Genomic DNA, 22,999 nt, shown 5'->3' with positions numbered 1-22,999 from the left:
AGTTTAGTTGGCCTTTCCTCGCCTTCAAATTTAGTCTGCAGTGCCAACCTTCAACATCGTTGTTTGTGTGTATACTTCGCTGAAATGCACACCAAGAAGTCGGAGGCCATATGCTTGAGGTAATCCACGTGGTCTTGACATAGTCTAGAAGTTGTAGCAGCTGTGGCGATCCGTTGGCTTTCCTGTAAAATCGGATGAATAATTCTTCAATGTTCTCTGCTGGCACATATGGAAGAGAAAGTATTTCTTAAGTACTTGTGCATATCTACGTCATTAGTATAAGGACTCTGAAGGCCAAGTTCTTGTATTTTCCTCCATACAGCCTGGCCCCAGTGAAATACACATCCACGAATCTCAACCTCTGGGAAGATTTCAGGAATTGCGCGCCAAACGCTTGCCTCGAAATCAATTAAAATTTCCGTTAATTTAAAACTATCACCGAGGATTTCCTTTGTTTTAGCCAGAATTTTCTTATTGTCTCTCCTCCGTTTTCCAGACATTAAAGCAAATAAAAGAGGAACTTGTTTAAAATTTCCATCACGCTGCACAAATGCATGAATACTAAATAGCTGCGTGAAGGGCTGTCTCACAACTTTAAAAGTAGCGTCAGCATACCATCGTTTTGCCTTTGCAAGTAACTTCAGCTGATAATTAGTAGCAAAAATCAAATGGCGCCTTTCACCTACACGAACATCATATTGTAAAAACTCTGATGGTATGTGATCCTCATTTAAATCAAAGTTCAGGTCAACTGGCTCGTCTGGTCTGTTTGCCCTGCGTTTTCGTTCCTTGACGCGCCAAGTTAATAGGAGCGGAAGTGAAAGAGCATTTTTTGGTCCACGTGTTCCCTAGAACCTCGTCTACTATGTCTGCTGTGGGCGGAAGACATCTTCCATTGCCTTTCTCTTAACTATGGATGACACTTTTGTTGAGAGGGGGGCAGGCTTCAGGTGGATGGCAGTGGTCCATCTCTCCCGAATATACTCATTATTATGTTCTTTTATTACCACTGGGCATGTTGTGTTTCTATTTCTTACAGAACAACGCCAATGTACACAAACGTTAGTTTTCCTTTTCACTGTGTATGAATACCCGAGACTATCTATAAGTTTATGTTGCCCTCTCTGTGTGGAAGAACAAATCTTTTCATATGTCACAATTTCACTGGGATTTTCTGTTTCAGAGTCCCCTGCTGCCACAGCACCATTGATAGGCGAGGAACATTCACCATTTTCTAGCACTGGGATTTCATTTGCTTGGGAGAAGCACAGGTGACACATCCAGTCAATTTCCCTCCCTTCTCTCACTGCTCCACGATATTCGTCCCTAGTTATTCCAGTTCCACATTTGCGATGTTGCCACAAACTGCATCTATCGCATAACAACGCCTCCTGTAAAGAATATAAAAGTATCATTAATAAAGAGTCTTCAGGCTCTCTAAACACATGCACATACACACGCACACACATTTTTTCATCCACGTACCAATATGTCATTATCACATTATAAGAATACACTTAGATTTCATTTTACCTGTAAAGGGCGCACGGTATTCCCGCAGACCAAACAGTTACTCTCCATATTGACTGACCAGTCCTTCCTCCTCGAAGTGCAGGAGAAATCTAACCTGTTTCCCAAAGCAGTCCACCACCTCGTCTTCCCCTCGTGAAACAACCTAATACCTCGCTTTTCAGTCCCGTCTTTCAATTGGTAAACTGCTGCTGCCTGGTAGTTGCATGAGAACTTACCAAACTGCTAACTGCTAACTACCGTCAACTGCTGTCAACTACTGTCACCTCCCTTTATTGATAACTAGAAATACATGTAAAAATCCCTACTTGTTATACATCCACCAATATTTTAATGAAACTTATTGTTTCAGTACAAAATATTAATTTGCTGACTTTTAATGCTAAGTACTATAGAAATGTATTTAGGCCCAAAAATCACTACTTGTTATGCATTCAGCATTTTAATACAACTCATTTTCTTAGCTTGCTTACGAGGTCAGTTGTCATGGGAACGGTTTCGATACCTGAACGTTTCGCTCCTTAGTATGAATTTCGGTAGTTATATATTTTGTGTGTGTGTGTGTGAGGAAGGAGGGTGGGGTTGGAGGAAAGGAAAGAGGGAGATAGCAGGGAGGGAGAAGGGAAGGACTGGGAGGGAGAGTCTGGGAGGAAGGGAGGGAGGAGGGATGGGATGGGAGATAAGGCGACAAGCGTGTGTGCAGTGTGTCTGGGTGTGTGTAATAATAATAATAATAATAATAATAATAATAATAATAATAATAATAATAATAATAATAATAATAATAATAATAATAATGATAATATTAATAATAATAATAATAATTATTATTATTATTATTATTATTATTATTATTATTATTATTATCTTTATCACTAAAAATTTTACATATCACTGCTAATTGCGATGGTAAGTGAGTGATTATTGGATTAAATTAGTTCACCCTTATGCAAAAAGTCTCTTAAAGACAATGGTGTATAGCTTGTACAGATGGTCCGAGTTGGTGGAGATAATGGTCCGACTTGGTCATATAAATGGGCCGAGTTAGCGTTTGAAATGGGCCGAGACAGCGATGGGTTGAGATGGCCCGACACCGGGTGTGGACGGGTACACTTGGGACAGGAAGGAGCGGAGGGCCAGGGTGTGGACGGGTACACTTGGGACAGGAAGGAGCGGAGGGCCAGGGTGTGGACGGGTACACTTGGGACAGGAAGGAGCGGAGGGCCAGGGTGTGGACGGGTACACTTGGGACAGGAAGGAGGGGAGGGCCAGGGTGTGGACGGGTACACTTGGGACAGGAAGGAGGGGAGGGCCAGGGTTGGACGGGCCACTCGTGTGTAGGGTTGCCACCCTGACCTCAGGGTGGCCTATGGGGTAGTGGTAGAGGAGGTGAGAGGTGTTGAGAGTGTGTGGTAAGGTGCAGGGCTGGGCTCACCCCGCAGCCGCCACTACCCCATAGGCCAGTTTTACGTGGAAATACTATAGCGGCAATCACCGCCATTTGTAACGATAAAAACAAACAAAATGACTGTGAAAGCGGCCCCTAATGTGCCTCAGCTGGTCAGGGAGGGAGCTACTCTCTGCCCCCTTTGGAGTAGTCGCGTGCAGGACAGGGGGCTCATCAGGGATCCCCTGCAGAAACAGGTCAAATTTTCTCCTGAAGGTCTCCATGCTGCAGTTTGAGGTGTCCCTGATCTCCCTGGGCAGGCAGTTGAATAGTCTTGGTCCCTCGTTGGTAAAGCTGGCAGCATGTATGGACCTAAGACATTGACTGACTGTTTCAATGGATGTCCTGGGGCAGGTGCGGCCAAATTGGGGGTGTGTCTGGCGTGTTATCCCTCCTTCAGTTTGTGGTGATGGGTTAGGCACTTGCTTCTTCAGTGTTAATTATGTAGTACTATCTCTTCGTCTTTGGAGGGAGTAGAGTTGCAGAGTCTTGAGCCTGTCCCAGTAACTCAGATTTTTCATTGAGTTCAGCTTCCTTGTGAAGACCCTTTGTGTCTGTTCCAGTCGCTTGATATTGTACATTTTGTGTGGGAACCACAGATGGCACAGGTATTCCATTTTCGAGAACACCAGGGACTTACAGAGCGGGAGGAGGTGTTCGGGTTCCCTCGTCTTGAAGGTGCAGAGTATCCATCCTGTCATCCTGCTGGCCGTCCTTGTGATGTCAATGTGCTCAGTGGGTGAAAAGTCATTACTAACTAGTACCCCCAGGTCATGTATGGAGCTCTTCTCTGCAATTTCTTGACCTTTCACCTGGTACTGTGATCTTGAGGTGGCCATTTTCCAAATATCTTATTAATTCAACTTTATTTTTGTTCAAAGACATGTTGTTGTCCTAACCTAACCTAACCCAGCCCTAAAATTTCTGTGGCCTGCCATGACTGACAGCCGCTGCCCACTGCTGGTTTGAGGAAGGGGGAGGGACATTGCGTCGCCTTCTTTACACATAGGTATTTTAAGACAACCCATAACAAATACATCATTTTTCTGTTGGTATCCAAGGCGGTGGCTGAGTGGTTAGCGTGCCGGTCCAGTATTCACTGCGTCGTGGATGATTTGGGTTCGAATCCGCCGCTACCACCTGGGATTTTTCAGTCACCGCCGAGTGGCCCAAGACCACCGACATGCTGTCCTGAAGACCACCCATCAACGTGGACTCTAAAGGAACTGTCAAAGGGAAATCAAGAATGAGCTTCCGGGCGCAGCATGAGCCAAGAATAGACGGCGCCAGTATAAACACTTGCCTGCACCACGTCGGGCTTGGGCCAACCACCACTCTTCCTATGGCTATTTATTACCCACAAAAAATGGAAATGTGTACATTTCAGGATAAATAAAAGTACGATGAAAGAGAAGGTTTTTGCCTTAGGCCAGTATTTATGTTATGACTACAGTACCCTCTCCAGTTTCGTGCTCGCTTCGTTCCGAAGGTGTAGCGCTAAACTCGAGGGTCGCGAAACTCAAGGTATTGAAAACACTGAAAAAGCGCTTATTTGTTCTGACCCGTGGATTTTTTTTATTTTTTTTATGTGGCTTATGGCGCTGGTAAACTATCCATCTGAGCCTAATGGTCGGCCCCGAGCCTGTCATGGCGCAGGCAACTGTTTATAGTGGTGCCATTATAATTGGGTCATGCTGCCCCCCACTTGTTATCTCAAAATACGTACCTTGGAAAATTGGCTGAGCTCTGAAAACACGCTTGTGATTCGCTGGGAGTCCAATGACGTCATCGCCGGCGTTCACCCAATCAGCGGCCTCACTGCCTTATTAACCCGTAGGCCGTAGACCGTAGGGTTGCGCTATGCCACCACCGCCTACAATTAGCTCGAATTAGGCGTTTTATGGCGAGCCCTTTTTAGGGTCCACCGTACCACAGCCACGACTCGTGAAAGCCTAAAAAAGGGTCTGCCCACGTTCTCGGGTTAAGGAGGGTGCCCAGGGGGGTCCCTCCTGGGCACACAGTATGTCCTATGGCTTTGAAATTTTAGTATGTTGTTTGTTGGTGTAAGTGTATGACATTCTGTGAATTTTGTGAAATTTGGGTGAATGTGTAGAGGAGACTCAAACAAAGCATAAAATCTGATTTTTGTTTCACAGACTTAAGTTTTTAGTTAATTGTTTTGAAAAAAAAAATACCATAGAAACTTTTTGTATAGATCTACATTTCTTATTTTGTAATTTTTTTCATTTTTTGTTCTAGCCTAAAAAAAATTGAAATTTATTTTCACTAATAATTTTCTCCACTTTTTCTCCCGTTTTCTTTTTACATTTTAAAAAATGTACAAAATGAGAAAAATTGCCGTTTAGTTGTAGATTATATTGATACCTTACAAAAGACTGTCAGACGTTTTGTCGATTTTGTGAAATTTTTTGAAGTGTAAAAAACAAATTTTCAAGATTTTGGCTCCTTAAGATTTTTTTTCCATTTCATGTGTCTTGCCATTTGTATTCATTTGATTGTCATGAAATGTTCACATATGATTGTTTATACCTTGTTCACTTACTGGGCCGCCAGTGTGCTGAGCAGATGTTTCACTTGTTGCATATTGGTACATCTGTGGCCCGAATAGCCCTTTCTATAAACTTTTACAAACATGAGTATATAAACAATTTGTGGGTAAATTTGTATTTATTATGACTGCAGATGTGTTGCAATGGTACCAGGTAATAAGTTGAAAATGATAAGGTAATAAATATATAGCTATGTAAAGGCATCCAAAATACATTTAAAGTTTGGTGACATTTTGCTTCCAAATATAAGCATTTCATTATGTAACAGTAATCAACTGTAGAGGCAAATGCCCCTCATATCAAACAACGTAAAAAAAAAAAAAATCCTAATAAATGAAAATCTTGCTTTCATAACAAAAAAAATAATGCTCCAGATCACTATTTACAAGTACTTTCAATATTAGATTTTCCAAATGTTTGATTTATTATAGTGTATTTTACTGAACTGTAGAGGGAAATACCACTCCGCAAATAACATAAAAAAAAAAAAAAAAAAAAAAATCCTGATAAATTAAAATTTTGCTCATGACAGAGAAGAAAATAATGTTCCCCATCCTGCTCTTCATCTGTTTCTAACTCGTCACTTTCCTCGGAGAGCTCATCATCTGGGTCATCTGAACTGACAAAAAACCTGAATCATCTGAATCACCAGATGAGGTATCCGATCGCCCTCCTTAAAAGACGGTCGGGTTCATTTCTGTTGAAAAGGAGGGAAAAAAACATTATTAATAGTTTTTTTTATGTACAGCTCATCAAAATGTAAGATATTGTATTGACACAAACTCGTATAATAATCATAAAAACTGCACCAAATAGCAGAACAAGACTATATCGTCAGTGCGTCGCAAACTGGTACATATATGCGCCAACCCATGCCTGGTACATTGGTGCACCAATACGACAGAGGAAAAAATATTAGTGGTCCGCGATTTGGTATATATTTGTACCGTGGATTTTTACACTATACTACAGGCTATCCTCTCATCATGATACATAACTCCTCTCTCTGCAAAAGTCCAACGGACACTGGCAAAGAGACTATATACGAAGAGATAGTGGTATGTAGTAATTCCTCGGGCGTGCGGAAGTAGCGCCATCTATTGCAGCCCACCAAAAACGTCACTTTTCAGGGGTAGCTTTACTATTTTTGAAGTACCTGCCACAGCACCCTATCCAGCCTTCACTTATTTTTTTCATTGTAAAATGATTTACTAATGGGGTAAAGAAAAATATATTTGTTCTTATGTTTTATTAGGTATTATCTACACTATATCAATTTGTTTTTTTAGGAAAAATATGATATTGAGAGCATTTGCTAATATATATATATATATATATATATATATATATATATATATATATATATATATATATATATATATATATATATATATATATATATATATATATATATATATATATATGTGTGTGTGTGTAGCAAACATATCCAGTGCTTTAAATACAAGCAAAGCATACAACATTCTATGCATGCTAAATTACTATAATGCCATTGCAACTGTGGTAACCCGGATGTCACACTGGTCCTGTGTCCCAGGGTAATGGGTTCCCTAACACCACAGGCTCAAGGGCCAATGTTACAGAGATGAGCACCGAGGCCACGCGCTGCTACAGCGAATGCCCCCAGCCTTACCTTTACGTTTTGCAAAATGCTCTTAGCTGAGTAAAAATATCATACTAACTGTACAAGTGCCAGATAATGGCAAGCATTGCATACTGCTTGACAGGGCAGAGAACAAAAGCTTCTAAGCATTACAACTGAAATAAGCAATGGGAGACACTCAAAACTTGTTAACTGAACATGACCCGATTTATAACAGGCAAAACCAACAATGGTGCGTTATATACAATGAAAACTGTATAAAAATGTTGCAAGGCACATCAATATAAGAGCAAAGCATCATAAAACATTCTGAAATACATGATGGAGGACATTAACCCATTTAAGCCGGGAATTAATGAAAGTTTGAATTTGATAACGAGGCTTTAGCATATGCATAATATTGATGGAAACAACACAATTATGGCGATATAAACTTCAAATATGTAAATTCCTCTATTTTATTGAAGAAAATTTGGTGTTGCGTAAACGCAACGAGCGGCGTCCCTTCTGCAGTACATGTTGCGTAAACGCAACTACCGGCATACACATGATACCAATAACAAAACACTTTGCATCAATGTGTATATACTAGAGAACAAAGATACTTCCTCATAAGAAAGAAAATAAGATACATTTCTTGGTAAAAGAAGAAAAGAAGTATGTAAACTAGTACACTTTCTGTTGAAAAAAGTAGAAAAAAACAAAAAAACATTTCATTATAAAACAACGAAAAATAAAATATACTTTCTTTTAACAAACTTAGGTTAACTTTCTTGATAAAAACAAAGAAAAAAATAGGATTCACCTGTTCATAAAAGAAAATGAACATCCGATCACATCCTGATAAGCATAAAACTAGGATATATTTTCATAGGATTATTCTGGCCTACATGGTATGATACTCTACTGAACACTTTTGATGCATGTGTACTTTACATTTCTGACATATGTACACTGTCTGACTGTTACATAATTTGCAGCGACAACGCCTGGAAGGATTCGTTTTCACAATGTGATGTCCAACGTTATCATACCGCATTTGCGCAGACACGCTTGCAGCACTGACAATTGATAGCGATCTTCCTGGATTATCTGGCTTTTTTCCATGGTTCTGAAGCCATTCAGTAGCAATGGCACGGGTGAATGATAACAAATCATCTTTGTAACCTCCCTCTCTTGCAAAAATCCAGGCATTGTTTACACATACGGTAATCATGTAACTGACAATTGGGAAGTACCACTTTTTTCCTCGAATGGAAGGCCGATACTGTGCAATGTTTTGATCTAGTCTATCTACTCCACCCATTTTCTGATTATATTGATGAATGACATTTGGCATGGGAACTTTCATCCGTTTCTTTTGAGAAGCAATATAACGTTCAGCCTTCACTACTGGTGATACACCATATTCTGATGATGCAATAGTAACAATACCATTATCATGCCAGCGTGCTGCAATTATCTTTGATTCAGTATCACAAAAATGTTCCAGAGATCCTCTTTGTAACTTCATAAACTTTGTAGGGTTACTGAATGGGCACTTTTCGATCCGGTTTTTTCTTAGCGTACCTGTAGCATCATGACCCATGCTCTTGATTTTTTCTAAAAGTTTGAGTGATGTGAAAAAGTTATCAAAATAAAGAGATAACTTCTTTGTTGGGTAATATTTTTGCATCACTTCTAAAACATCAAAAACAACTTTTCCACCAAGACCATAAGATGTATCAGATTTATCTTTAGCACCATCTTTGCCTTGGTAGATATATCAAAGGCATAACCATTTGGGTTAGCTGCCACCCATGCTTTATAGCCCCACCGCATAGGCTTTCCTCGAATGAACTGCTTAGCCGGGTGCCTTCCAAAATATGGTATCATTGACTCATCAATAGTTACGTTACCTGGCCCAAATACTTCCCCATACTTGAGAAAATTATCCTTCACGATTTCCAAGAGTGGACGGACTTTGGCATACATATCATTTTTCGGCAGCTTTGTGTTGTCTGCTGCATGGAAAAACTTCATTATTTCATCAAAGCGATCCCGACGCATGGAGCCAGCAATGAGCTCATTGTACACATCTGGTTGCTTCTGCCAGTACAATCTGCGACGTGGAACGCAGCAGTAACCTGACACCAACAAAATTCCTACGAAACTTTTCATTTCATCACATGTTAAAGAAAATTAATGGTTACCTCATTGTACAGCATAGGTCACAGTTTGTTTCCCAAGGTGTTCAATGGCTACCACGTCCAAGAAAAGTTCAAATATTGCACTAGACTTGCGGGGAATATCAGCAACTGATGGTTTATAGGGATAACGTGTAACATTTACTTTTTCTGGGAGATCTGCTTTCCATTGTCTGAGCTTTATTTTCTTCTTCTGTTTTTCTTGTCTCATAACACCTTTATCAGTATCATCTTGCAACTCTGAAGATTTTTTCACTGCAAAAGAAGTCAGCTGTGTTGAAGGGAGATTAGATATATCCACGTGTTCTTCTTCACCAGAATCTTCATCTGTCACAGCACCATCATCTGCTGGCATGATGTAAAGGTCTTGTGTTTCACTTTGTTCTGCCACATCACTGGATTCATCTTCATCACTGTCTTCACTCCCACCAGACATTGTAGGCCTCTCTAGCTCGTCTAATATGTCGTTCAACGTAAGCTTCCTGAAAAGCGATTTACGTAAATATGAGTATAGGCGGGGTATACATATCAACAAATGAATGTTAATCTACACTAAAGTGTAAACCTTTTCATTGTAAAAAATATTTTTATAAAAGGAAATAGGTTTCAGTGCAAAATCCTAACAGTAGCTAACAGCCCGGTGCCGATGGTTGCGTTAGCGCAACATCAGTCAATAACCCGGTGCCGATGGTTGCATTAGCGCAACTTTTTCTTTCTACATTTTTTGCATAACTGTCATTAGCCCCATATCATACATATCAATACAGGAAAGGGTTCTGCAAACAGCATATGCATTGAAAACATGTGTGAAACGTACATAAACACATATTTCATAATTATATTTATTACATACCTCTTTTGTTGAGATGACGTCATTTTGCTAAAAGTAGAGCTGCTTCCACAGGATGTCCAACTCAAATAGTACGAAGTCGGCAGTCATATGAACCTTCCTCTGAGAGGGCTGAGTGGCTACTGGCAGCCCGAGAAGCTACAGGATGCAGCGTGTTGTTTCAGCGGCGCAGCAGGACATCATGTTATAGCTTGTTCCGTGTTGCGTGAACGCAACGAGCGGCGTATATGGGTTAAGAAGGTAACACATGAGTTGTCTTAAATGGAATGCAATAACTTGGTGGTCCTGGGAGACAGCCGAGCCGGGAGGTGAAAATGGGATGTAGGACACGGTATGATCTCACAGGCTCTGACCTTGGTGTCTGGGTCATGAAGATATTAAGCTCAGTAGGCACAACTATGCAGCGGAGGCACATATGATAAAAGCAAATGAGACAAAATAAGGCAACTCATAGTGTAAGAAAATAGCAGGAAAGTTATGCTGCAGTATGTGACACACCAACTAAATTACAGGGCAGAGAGTGATATGTATTTCATAGGCTACATCAGTAAACATGTAGCATTTATTGCAGGAACCACACATTAAAGTTGGATGTAATAAAATATATGTTATTAGCACACATTAAAGTTGGATGTAATAAAATATATGTGTTTAGCACACATTAAAGTTGGATGTAATAAAATATATGTTTTTAGCACACATTAAAGTTGGATGTAATAAAATCATTTGATATGAAACTCCTTGAACTGGCCAACCAAACAAACCACTCTCTGTCCACCCCCCGCCCCTTCAAAAAAGCATTATTTTTCACAAGGTTTATGAGGCATTAGTCAAGAATATCAACTGCCATTACATTTTGTAAATCATACCTATGTGATTATGTATATCATATAAAGCAGAAAAAAACATTGCATGCTGTAATACAAACAAGATTACTCCTGGAAGCCACATTAATGATGCCAGACACGTGATGATAGACACTTAGTGTGATGAAATTACATGCTGTATTTAACATCATGAAACCAAGCCAAGTGTCACTGCAGCACATATTAGGTAAGGCAGACATCAAAAGCTTGTTACCTGAACAAGATTAAACATAACAGGCAAAATCCACAATAAAGTATTGCATACTGTTGGGTAGGGAAGAGAACAAATGCTTCCAAGCATTATACCTGAAATAAACAATGGCAGATATTCAAAGCTTGTGAACTGAACAAGATCTGATTTTTAACAGGCAAAACCAACAATGGTGCATTACATGCGATATCTGGCAGGGGATTCCTTGCATTACAACTGGAAAGTGGCAGACACCTAAAGCTTGTTAACTGAACAAGATCTGATTTTTAACAGGCAAAACCAACAATGGTGCATTACATGCGATATCTGGCAGGGGATTCCTTGTATTACAACTGGAAAGTGGCAGACACCTAAAGCTTGTGAACTGAACAAGATCTGATTTTTAACAGGCAAAACCAACAATGGTGCATTACATGCGATATCTGGCAGGGGATTCCTTGCATTACAATTGGAAAGTGGCAGACACCTAAAGCTTGTTAACTGAACAAGATCTGATTTATAACAAGCAAAACCAACAATGGTGCATTACATGTGATATCTAGCAGGGAAGATAAATGATTCCTTGCATTACAACTGGAAAGTGGCAGACACCCAAAGCTTGTTAATTGAACAAGATCTGATTTATAACAAGCAAGCCCAACAATGGTGCATTACTTGCAATATTTGGCAAAGTATATGGAAAAAAATTCTTGGCGTAACAAGAGTAATACTAAATAATGGCAAATCCCACGAAGTTTCTCTTCTTTTGACAAAGCCTGTGCTCTTTGCTGCAGGGCTGTCAGAGTCTGTTTGCTCCAGCCAACATGTACTGAAATACCCCTGAGTCATGAGTGAAGTGTTGAAACTGAAGACAAGTGAAATACTGTGCTCAGAAATCTATTAGCATTTGGACTTTGATAGTATAAGGCCAGAGCAAACCTCCTCTCTTGTAACCCATATCTTCTACTAGGCTTAGATCTTGGCATCTTGCAGCATGTTGAACCTGACCTCATAAAAAATCCAACCCTATTGGATCTAAAAAATTGCTGGCTCTGGGCAAAAACTGCCCAGGAGTTGTAACAGCCTGGGCTTTGAGCTGCCTTGCCTCCCGGTGCAGACGGCAGACTGTTGTGTGCAGCAATTTTCACTTTTCATGTCTGAAAATACATGCAAAAATATTTAATCACAATTCTAAATAATAAAATATGTGCATGTAATTGCATTATTTTCAGTGCTATAAGGACAGTGAATCTAAGCATTGACATTATGTCTGCACGCCAGCTTCGATGGAAGGCTTCACTTAGATTGCCTGACAAGAGTAATATTTTCAGGAGATGGAGGAGAGTATACAACTGGAGACTCTTGACAGATATAATTTCAAGATCTACAAGCACCCATTTACCATATATATCTTTGATGTTCAGTCCATACTAAAACATTTGTCAATGTGTTGCCACACTGAAAATCAAAAAATTCCCTGTTTCTGCAATGTTAGTCATACCTAAGCCCTGCTAAACCATCCAAGTGAATCAAGAATGAGTTCTGGGCGGCAGCATGAGCCAATACTAAATGGCACCACTATAAAAAAAATTGCCTGCATCATGACGGGCCTGGGCCGACTGCCAGGCCCCTGAAGAAAACCTACCGGCACTATAGGCAGGTGGGAAGAAAAAAAAAAAAAAAGAAAAAAAAGGATCACATCAGAAGAATGGACAAAGGTTTGTTAGTGGCACTTCAAGGTTATGCTACCTCTTCAAAGATTGGCCAGTCATGGTTTAAAGTGGAACAGGATAAACAAGAAACAGGTAGGTATCTGTGGACACTACTGTTACTATCAATTGCCAGCCTATGGCAAAATTTGAACCTATGCTATCAAGAACATAAGACCCATATGCTGATCACTCGACTAATCATAACGGTACTACAGCCATAGAAACATAATAGAGTTTAAATATATCATTCAAATTGTCAACCTTTTTACATACCTTTTTTTTAAGATATGAAGCCTACTGGTGTAACAGTTAAATATTGAACTCAATTTGTATGCAGAGATGTGAAGTATGTTATTAAGCTGTAATGTTTCCAACACATTAGTTGTGATTAAAGCAACATGGAATAGTAACTAAAGAGTATAAATTATCACTGAGAACAAGAGGTTCCTTACTATATTGTGGTGAGCTTGATGGCCGAGTCGAGTTTCCTCCAACCCCATCAAGTTCACACCTGTTGAGAGGCAATTTTTTAATCAAAGTGAAAAATGGATGCAAATGGTCACTAAAATGAGTTATTATACTTCGTGTCACAAATTTGGGCAAAGAATTTAGGGAAGGACTCCCGGACTTGGCGTCACTGATGAGGTAAATGATCTCGTGCACTCATTGGGCTATAATATATACATTGTTATAATGTGTAGTATTGTCTTGTTACTATATATTACCTACTGATAATGGAAATACATGTAAGGATTAATCATCAAATACAAGGAAAAAAGAATCATGTATGGAAATTGTGAACTTTTAAGTTCATGTAACAAACAAGGTTTATTATACACAAAAAGGTTGGATACTTCAGATGTAAAAGATTTTTGGATATAACATCACCCCCTTCCTCCATATTGGTTCTTTAAAGCAAGGGTTGACTACAGCTGATTATTATTTGCGGCAGGTTACACGACACTTTTTTTAGTGCAAACCACCTGGAAATCAATGATCATTATAAGGAATACTTCTCATGAGTAGCTACTAAAACTTGACAACCTAGAGGGATGCACCATCAGACTGTAAAGGATAGATATATTATAAGACATAGCTACATTGGTGGATCCAAAGGGGTCCCAGGCCCCCCCAATGTTCCTGAGTGATACAGGAAAACTAGCTCAAAAGCGCGCTGCGGCTAAAACAATGCTTTGGCACAAAGTCCAGGCCGTTATACCCATTGATTTAGGTCACTCCACCAGTTTTTCAAGACCAGGACTGCCGAGAATGGCTAATCGGTAATGCTAATGCTCCTTCCACCCGCAAAAAGTCTGACGTCCTCCCAAAAACTCATTTCCTGGATCTGCACCCAAAGACATACCGTAACATGGTTCAGTGATCATGGACAAAAAAAATGTTAAGACAATCAATATCCAATCATTTCAGGATACATAAATCAGCATCCATATGAAGGAATTCTACAACTTAAAAGTGATGTTGAGCAGGGCATGTGTCAAGTGACTTGCACAGTCTATTTTGTGAAGTCATAATTAGATTAATATCACAACAATCAACAAACACCAGATGAAGTATTCATACCAAAATCAGTACATGGAGCTGGTGCACTGCAATGGGAAGCACATTCCTGCAGCTCACCAAGAGGGTTGAATGATGCCATGTACTTCAGGGAGGGTGGCTAAATGTCTTCACCCTTGGCCTCTTTCTTGGCCTCTCCCCCTTCAGCTGCCACATTCTCTTGGATGATATCGGACATGTTCGGATCTGTTGGGATGAGGTTGTGTTAGATGTGGAATAACATACGACAGTGGAACATGGAAGGAAAGAGTATGTCCACATGGTAAAATACAGAGATGAGGATTGCACTGCATTAGTTGAGCGATTACAAGATGTAAATTGAAATTCTTTGGATACTGAAAGGATGTACGGGGACAACTGGGTGAGAAGGGAGAGAGATGCAGATTTTTATGTTATATAGCTAGTTACACCAATGAAGACTTAGGGCATACACATTGAGAAAGACCACAATTTTGGCTGCTAGATGGAAAAGCACTAGATGTCAAAGTGCCAGGACATTGAAGGAAGTAATAATAAGAAAAGCAATAATGATTAATGAGTAAATATATTTCTGATATTTTTGTTTATCTTAATACTAGTATTGGAATTTTCAAACACTAAGAATATAATAAATAAATAGATAAATTAATTAAAATAAATACATTAATTGTACTAATACTACCACTAACAATATTAACAGCACTGCACCTAATAGACTGAGCAATAAACTGAGTCTGAAATATAACCATAATTGAACTGTCTCTGTCTGAGTGTTATGTGAAGCTTGCTCCATGCACCATGATAGGAATGGCATAGATACATGCAGGTTGCAGAGATACTTACAGTCACCAGCCACTTGTAGATATGTCACCAAAATGTGTTGGAAGCATTGGCGGCCAACTTCCATTTATTTAATTATTATTTTCTTTAAACAAAGGAGACAGCTCAAGGACAACAAAGCGTACTAGAAAAAAAAGCCCCACTACTCACCACTCCCAAACAGACAAAAGTAGAGTCTTGATACACTCTTCTTGAAGGTCAAATTATAGGCAGGAGAAAATGCGGACAATGGAAGGCTGTTCCAGAGTTTATCAGTGTAAGGGATGAAAGAGTGAAGATGCTGGTTAACTTTTGCATAAGATGTTTGGCAAGATAGAACATGCAGTAATTGACTTAAATTAGAAAAGTATAGATTTAGGAGGGAAATGGGCAGGCATTGGTTTAGTAATAGGGTGGTGGGGGAATGGAATAGATTCAGCAATCACATAGTGAGTGCAGGGACGATAGCTTGTTTTAAGAGTAGACTGGATAGCTACATGGACGAGGCTGACAGGTGGTAATGGGGAGGAATCTGGAGCTGCCGTGTGTAGGCCATTTGGCCTCTTGCCGTGGGAGGAGGGGAGGCACGCAGTTAGCAAGTTCAGAACAGTTGTCAGCGTGAAAATGATTACAATTTGCACATTATCATTATTTATATATGTCACTTACCCCGGGTGGCATCCTTCCGTAATAAATGTAGCTTCACACCAGGCTGTGTCCTCTTTATCACCACAAAGGGACATGATTTGAGGCTCCGGCTGGTAAACGTGGCGGCCGCGGCGGTGTTATGATTTTTGAACGAGGCAGCGTTGCAATCGGAGCAGAGAAAGATATTGCTGCGAATAGCGGTATAATAAACAGTATAAGTTAGACCAAGATAATTATATTCACCCACTCTTTCCCCTTACAAACCAATGACTCAGTGTATATATATCATCATTACTGATGGAAGTCAGCGTGCGTGCTAAAACAATGAGTTTGGAAGAAAAAACATGATCACATAGTTTAAAAGAACGGCAGTAGGGCTACAATTCCTTGGTTCATTCCAGTATATATACAGAAAGGTTAAACACATAAAACACATCTAACCACACATGCAGAGAAAGTAATATAATTGCGGTATAATAATATAACAATAATAGCATTACTCATGACATTCAGTCAGTCTATGTCTACCTAGTAAATATATATATATATATATATATATATATATATATATATATATATATATATATATATATATATATATATATATATATATATATATATATATATATATAGTTACTACTGTTCATTTTAATATTTATCTACCTTTATTTTTTTTATTTAAAATGGGAAATAACCAGACTGAAGAAAAAAGTAGCAACATTTGCTGCTTGATCCCATGTAGCAACACTGCTGATTGGTTCTGGGGGTTGGGGGTGGGATTGGAGGGGGGGAGGCGCCTGAATGTAAACAAAGCTGCTCCTGCGCCATCTGTTGCAACCGACATACACCAACACCCGCCCACGGTCTCCCATAGAGGCCCCCTCTCCTGTTCTATAGTCTCCTTGGACACTGGCGTGGTGGGAGCCGTGAAAGTTCCGCGGAGCAGGCAAGAGCGCTGAGTTGCCAAACGCGATTAATGTGTTAACAGGCCTTAAAACTATCAAGCTTGCAGCTTTGGTCGCTGGATATTGTCCATTTACGTGTAGTTCTGTCTTAGTATTGTTACGAATATCGCTTCAGATTTATTTAGGTTAGTTCAAAAGACATATTTATCAATGAATATATTATTGCATTAGCTTATTATCAGTACACGCACTATTTGCCTGACCCGGTGGCCTGTGGCTTGCCTTCGGTGCACCCACCGCCGCCCTGATCCCTCCCACCAACTTCAGTTTCCTTTCAGCACATGACTTTGTGTCCCAATGTCCACCACTGGTGTTAGTGTTGAAGTGAGGCATCGAGACAGTTGCTGTGGTCAGTACTTGTTCCGTCCCTGCTGCCGCTGACTTCAGGACTCCTTGGTGCATCCCTCGCCTTGCCTGCTCAATTGGTCACTGAGTGTGGCTTTGAAGCAACCTCGCCGCCTTCTCCAGCATCTCTGAGGTTCCTCAAGGCCAGCCAACTCCTCACATCCAGAGTAGTGTTGCAGTGGAGGCTGCAAGGCGGGACAGCAGCTGGAGTGGCTGGGATCAGCAGGAGCAGACTGCTACTGGTGTGAGGTTCAGGAGTGATAAAAAACACCACCAACACAACCACCAACAACAACAACAACTGCTGGCCTCTTCATCCACAAAGGGGGAAGTTTGAATTTCAGAAGTGTGAGAAGATCTGAGAATGAGAGCAAGTTTACTGACCAAAGCCAAGAGTGTGAGAAAAGACATGCAGGGAAGGATGACCTCAACAAATACACCCACACACTCTGGTGTAAGACCTCATGAAAGTCGGGAGTGTGGCAAAAGGTTTAGTAATAGGAGTAACCCCAAACATCACACCCTTACACACACTGGTGCAAGAAACCATAAGTGTGAAGTTTGTGGGAAATGTTTCAGTCAGAAGGGTCACCTCAACACACACACCCTTACACACACCAGTGCAAGAAATTATGAGTGTGAAGTTTGTGGGAAATGTTTCAGTCAGAAGGGTACCCTCAACACACACACCCTTACACACACTGGTGCAAGAAATCATGAGTGTGAAGCTTGTGGGAAATGTTTCAGTCGGAAGGGTACCCTCAAATTACACACTCTTACACACACTGGTGAAAGAAATCATGAGTGTGAAGTTTGTGGAAAATGTTTCACTGAGAAGGGTACCCTCAAGAAACACACTCTTACACACACTGGTGAAAGAAATCATGAGTGTGAAATCTGTGGAAAATGTTTCACTGAGAAGGGTACCCTCAAGAAACACACTCTTACACACGCTGGTGAAAAAAATCATGAGTGTGAAGTTTGTGGAAAATGTTTCAGTCGGAAGGATACCCTCAAATTACACACTCTTACACACACTGGTGAAAGAAATCATGAGTGTGAAGTTTGTGGGAAATGTTTCAATCACAAGAGTAACCTCAAAGTACACACTCTTACACACACTGGTGAAAGAAATCATGAGTGTGAAGTTTGTGGGAAATGTTTCAGTCAGAAGGGTACCCTCAAATTACACCTTGTTACACACACTGATGCAAGAAGTCATGAGTGTGAAGTTTGTGGGAAAAGGTTCAAACTGAAGAGTATATTGAACAGGCACGTCTTCAGACACTCTGGTCATAAAGGGTTCAAGTGCGATGTTTGTGGGAAACGTTTCATGACTAAGGGTGAGATTGTCAGCCACATGAAGGTCCACTTCTCCTGAGGTGCTGTGCTGATTCAGTTCTGCTGTGTGTGTGAGTGCAAGTGTTTGTTGTGGTGGTGTTACAGGGCTGTGTGTAGCACAGAGAACAGAAAATATTCATCTGTTGGAACAAATGGTGACTGTGACGGCATGATCTGTTATTCACTTTCCACCCCAGGCTTCATGTGGTTGGTGGGTCCTGTGAAAGGTCTGGGCCCGTATCCTCGACAACTATTAATACTAAACTTGGTATTAACTTTCGACTTTGGTATTAACTTCACTCTCAAAGTGTATCCTCAACAACTATTAGCCTAATACCTACTCTTAACTTTGGTATTAACTTGAGAGTGCTGGCGAGGACTTCTAAACACTTAATAGTAAAGTTAATATTGAATCCCAGACCCAGACCCATATCAACATGGCCCCCGGACTTCCTCGTCCAGCCCGCCTCCGCAATTTAGAGTTTGATAGGGCGCTTTGGAACTGTATAACGATGGTGAACTTGTCAAGACATACATATTAGACCGTGCAGGAATGGAGTATGTGACTGATTTGGTGAGAAGAGAGCTACAAGATCCAGTTCAAAGGGAGCATTCCCTCACCCCGGGGTTGAAAGTGATTTTGACTTAAAGATACTTGGCTACAGGAAAAATGCTGCAGTGTTCAAGTGATGAGTTAGGGGGTAAGCCAGAGTAGTGTAAGCAGGGTGATTGTGGAAACTCTGGCCGCCCTCAGTGCCCCGTAGGTAGTCGGGAGGTTTATCCAGTCTCCCCTTGATAGGGTGGAGATCCGTGTAAAGCAAGCAGAATTCTACCAACTTGCCGGTGTTGTGGGAGTGATAGACTGTACCCATGTGAAAATAATGGCACCAAAGGAAAACGATGTAGTTTATGTCAACAGAAAAAAAATAAACATAGCTTGAACATACAATTAGTGTTTGATGCCTTTGTTATTGATTAAAATGTGAAATATTCGAGTTAAGGAAAACAGAACATGGGAAAAAAACTTTTATTTGTAGCAGAAAGGTACACACATGCAAATGAAAAAGATGACATTAAAATTGCATTAAAATGTCATTTAGAATATGATTTATAATTATTGCTGCCGGTTATTCATATTGAGATAATGGTGGTAAGAAAGCTTGTTAGAGACGTCTGCCAGTGTGAGGGAGGAGGAACGAAAGGTCGAGGTGACCACATCGTGAACATCATGACTTATGAGTGAAGTAAAACGAGGTTACTTGGTTTCTGTTTACAAAGTTCCAAGTGGAAAAACAACTTTATTGTGAATTCAGTGTATACTTTTCTGGAGTATTGTGTTTACTTAGTGAATTGGTGACCAATCTGTTGTTATTTGTGTCTTGCTTGAAGATATTCATCATTGGATTCAAAGCTATGGTATTAATGTGCAATAGTCATCATAACAAAATACGTAGTAATTAATTATATATGTCAACCTATTTATTTTCATGAGATCATGGTATGACCACTGAAAAACATAGCTTTTTTATCTTGGCTCCATTACAAATTCAGTATATAATTACTCTATTAGTGGAATCTAGTTTTCAGCATCTTTTATTATTATGCCAATATTCTAAGCACTCAGCTTGCAAACATGCTTAGGTTTATGTTGTCAGCTTGGGTCGGACTTATGTGAACAATTTACCAAGTGACCTAAGATTACTCAATGCTCGCAAAGCTATGGTATTAACGTGCAATGGTCATCATACCAAAATACGTAGTAATTAATTATATATGTCAACCTAATTATTTTCATGGGATCATGGTATGACCGCTGAAAAACATAGCTTTTTTTATCTTGGCTCCATTACAAATTCAGTATATAATTATTCATATATTCAATAAAGTAGTGGAATCCAGTTTTCAGCATCTTTTATTATTATGCCAATATTCTAAACACTCAGCTTGCAAACACGCTTAGGTTTATGTTGTCAGCTTGGGTCGGACTTAGGTGAACACTTTACCAAGTGACCTAAGATTACTCAATGCTACCATATAGGTATACTACATCTTTGATTGTGAGTTCATCAGAGAGCACTGGAGAGCAGCATGAGTCTAATTAGGTGCTAATGAATATCCTGCCTGCATCACAGACTACATAAAATGCAAATATGATCGGTGCCTAAAGGTGTTATAAGCTAATGCTCATCTCCGTAACATTGGCCCTTGAGCCTGTGGTGGGAGGGAGCCCATTACCCCGGGACACAGGGCCAGTGTGACATCCGGGTTACCACAGTTTCCCCAGGTAGTCATTTATCGACCAGCCCGAGAGGGAGGATGATCAGCTGGGTGAGCTGCACTCCGACTGCCCAGGCCGGGATTCAAACCCGGGCCCGCGTAGAAGCCAGGCATGCTGACCACTAGACCACGGAGGCGTATTGGAGCCCAATCTCAAGTGAACCCACTCACAATGGCACACAATTTTTTTTCTGGTAAATTTTGTGCTTTGAATGAATTTGCTAACCATTTCTGTTGAAAAACAGCAGAGATTATTTTTCACCCCTTCCACCCTAACCTTATCAGTAATAAAAAAAAAAGTGACAAAATCATAGCCTTGAGGCAGTAATATTCAGCCCCAGCATAAAAAAATTATACTGCTGCCCTATGAAAGGCATCTCTCAACTCTGATGAAGTAGGTGGTGACTGTGGTGGAGCAGCTTCATTGTCATTCCTTGCAGTGGCAGGTGTTATTGGGCCAGCAGATGATGAAGCAGTGGCTGGTGTCATTGGGCCAGCAGATGATGAAGCAGTGGCAGGTGTCATTGGGCCAGCAGATGATGAAGCAGTGGCAGGTGTCATTGGGCCAGCAGATGATGAAGCAGTGGCAGGTGTCATTGGGCCAGCAGATGATGAAGCAGTGGCTGGTGTCATAGGGCCAGCAGATGATGAAGCAGTGGCTGGTGTCATTGGGCCAGCAGATGATGAAGCAGTGGCAGGTGTCATAGGGCCAGCAGATGATGAAGCAGTGGCAGGTGTCATAGGGCCAGCAGATGATGAAGCAGTGGCAGGTGTCATTGGGCCAGCAGATGATGAAGCAGTGGCAGGTGTCATTGGGCCAGCAGATGATGAAGCAGTGGCAGGTGTCATAGGGCCAGCAGATGATGAAGCAGTGGCAGGTGTCATAGGGCCAGCAGATGATGAAGCAGTGGCAGGTGTCATTGGGCCAGCAGATGATGAAGCAGTGGCTGGTGTCATTGGGCCAGCAGATGATGAAGCAGTGGCAGGTGTCATAGGGCCAGCAGATGATGAAGCAGTGGCTGGTGTCATTGGGCCAGCAGATGATGAAGCAGTGGCAGGTGTCATTGGGCCAGCAGATGATGAAGCAGTGGCTGGTGTCATTGGGCCAGCAGATGATGAAGCAGTGGCAGGTGTCATAGGGCCAGCAGATGATGAAGCAGTGGCAGGTGTCATAGGGCCAGCAGATGATGAAGCAGTGGCAGGTGTCATTGGGCCAGCAGATGATGAAGCAGTGGCTGGTGTCATTGGGCCAGCAGATGATGAAGCAGTGGCAGGTGTCATAGGGCCAGCAGATGATGAAGCAGTGGCAGGTGTCATAGGGCCAGCAGATGATGAAGCAGTGGCTGGTGTCATAGGGCCAGCAGATGATGAAGCAGTGGCAGGTGTCATAGGGCCAGCAGATGATGAAGCAGTGGCTGGTGTCATAGGGCCAGCAGATGATGAAGCAGTGGCTGGTGTCATTGGGCCAGCAGATGATGAAGCAGTGGCAGGTGTTATTGGGCCAGCAGATGATGAAGCAGTGGCTGGTGTCATAGGGCCAGCAGATGATGAAGCAGTGGCTGGTGTCATTGGGCCAGCAGATGACGAAGCAGTGGCAGGTGTCATAGGGCCAGCAGATGATGAAGCAGTGGCTGGTGTCATAGGGCCAGCAGATGATGAAGCAGTGGCAGGTGTCATTGGGCCAGCAGATGATGAAGCAGTGGCTGGTGTCATTGGGCCAGCAGATGATGAAGCAGTGGCAGGTGTCATTGGGCCAGCAGATGATGAAGCAGTGGCTGGTGTCATTGGGCCAGCAGATGATGAAGCAGTGGCAGGTGTCATTGGGCCAGCAGATGATGAAGCAGTGGCAGGTGTCATTGGGCCAGCAGATGATGAAGCAGTGGCTGGTGTTATTGGGCCAGCAGATGATGAAGCAGTGGCAGGTGTCATTGGGCCAGCAGATGATGAAGCAGTGGCAGGTGTCATTGGGCCAGCAGATGATGAAGCAGTGGCTGGTGTTATTGGGCCAGCAGATGATGAAGCAGTGGCTGGTGTTATTGGGCCAGCAGATATTGAAGCAGTGGCTGTTGCTGGAG

At 41.3% G+C, this 22,999-nt stretch overlaps 1 protein-coding gene across 24 annotated transcripts in view; it reads left to right on the top strand.

The window, feature by feature from the left end:
• Positions 1 to 22,412, top strand: part of LOC126987368 (gastrula zinc finger protein XlCGF17.1-like) — a 42,367-nt gene extending 19,955 nt beyond the window's left edge. For 2 of the 24 annotated variants that reach the window (XR_007740824.1, XR_007740821.1), the window contains exons 2-3: positions 17,240 to 21,838; positions 22,055 to 22,412. Coding sequence is in view for 1 of the 24 variants with exons in the window: in XM_050844353.1 (XP_050700310.1) it covers positions 17,671 to 18,687 (1,017 nt within the window). In the remaining 23 variants the exon portion in view is untranslated. Of the gene's footprint in view, positions 1 to 4,038; positions 4,534 to 17,239; positions 21,947 to 22,054 lie in introns of those variants that run through there. The other 22 variants (XR_007740835.1, XR_007740831.1, XR_007740822.1 and 19 more) reach the window with 22 other exon arrangements.
• The last annotated feature ends 587 nt before the right edge of the window (positions 22,413 to 22,999 follow it).

Source organism: Eriocheir sinensis, chromosome 64, assembly GCF_024679095.1.
Source record: "Eriocheir sinensis breed Jianghai 21 chromosome 64, ASM2467909v1, whole genome shotgun sequence".
In the NCBI taxonomy this organism is placed as follows: Eukaryota; Metazoa; Arthropoda; class Malacostraca; order Decapoda; family Varunidae; genus Eriocheir; species Eriocheir sinensis.
Note: the sequence above shows the minus strand (reverse complement) of the source record. Positions and strands in the feature narration are given on the sequence as shown.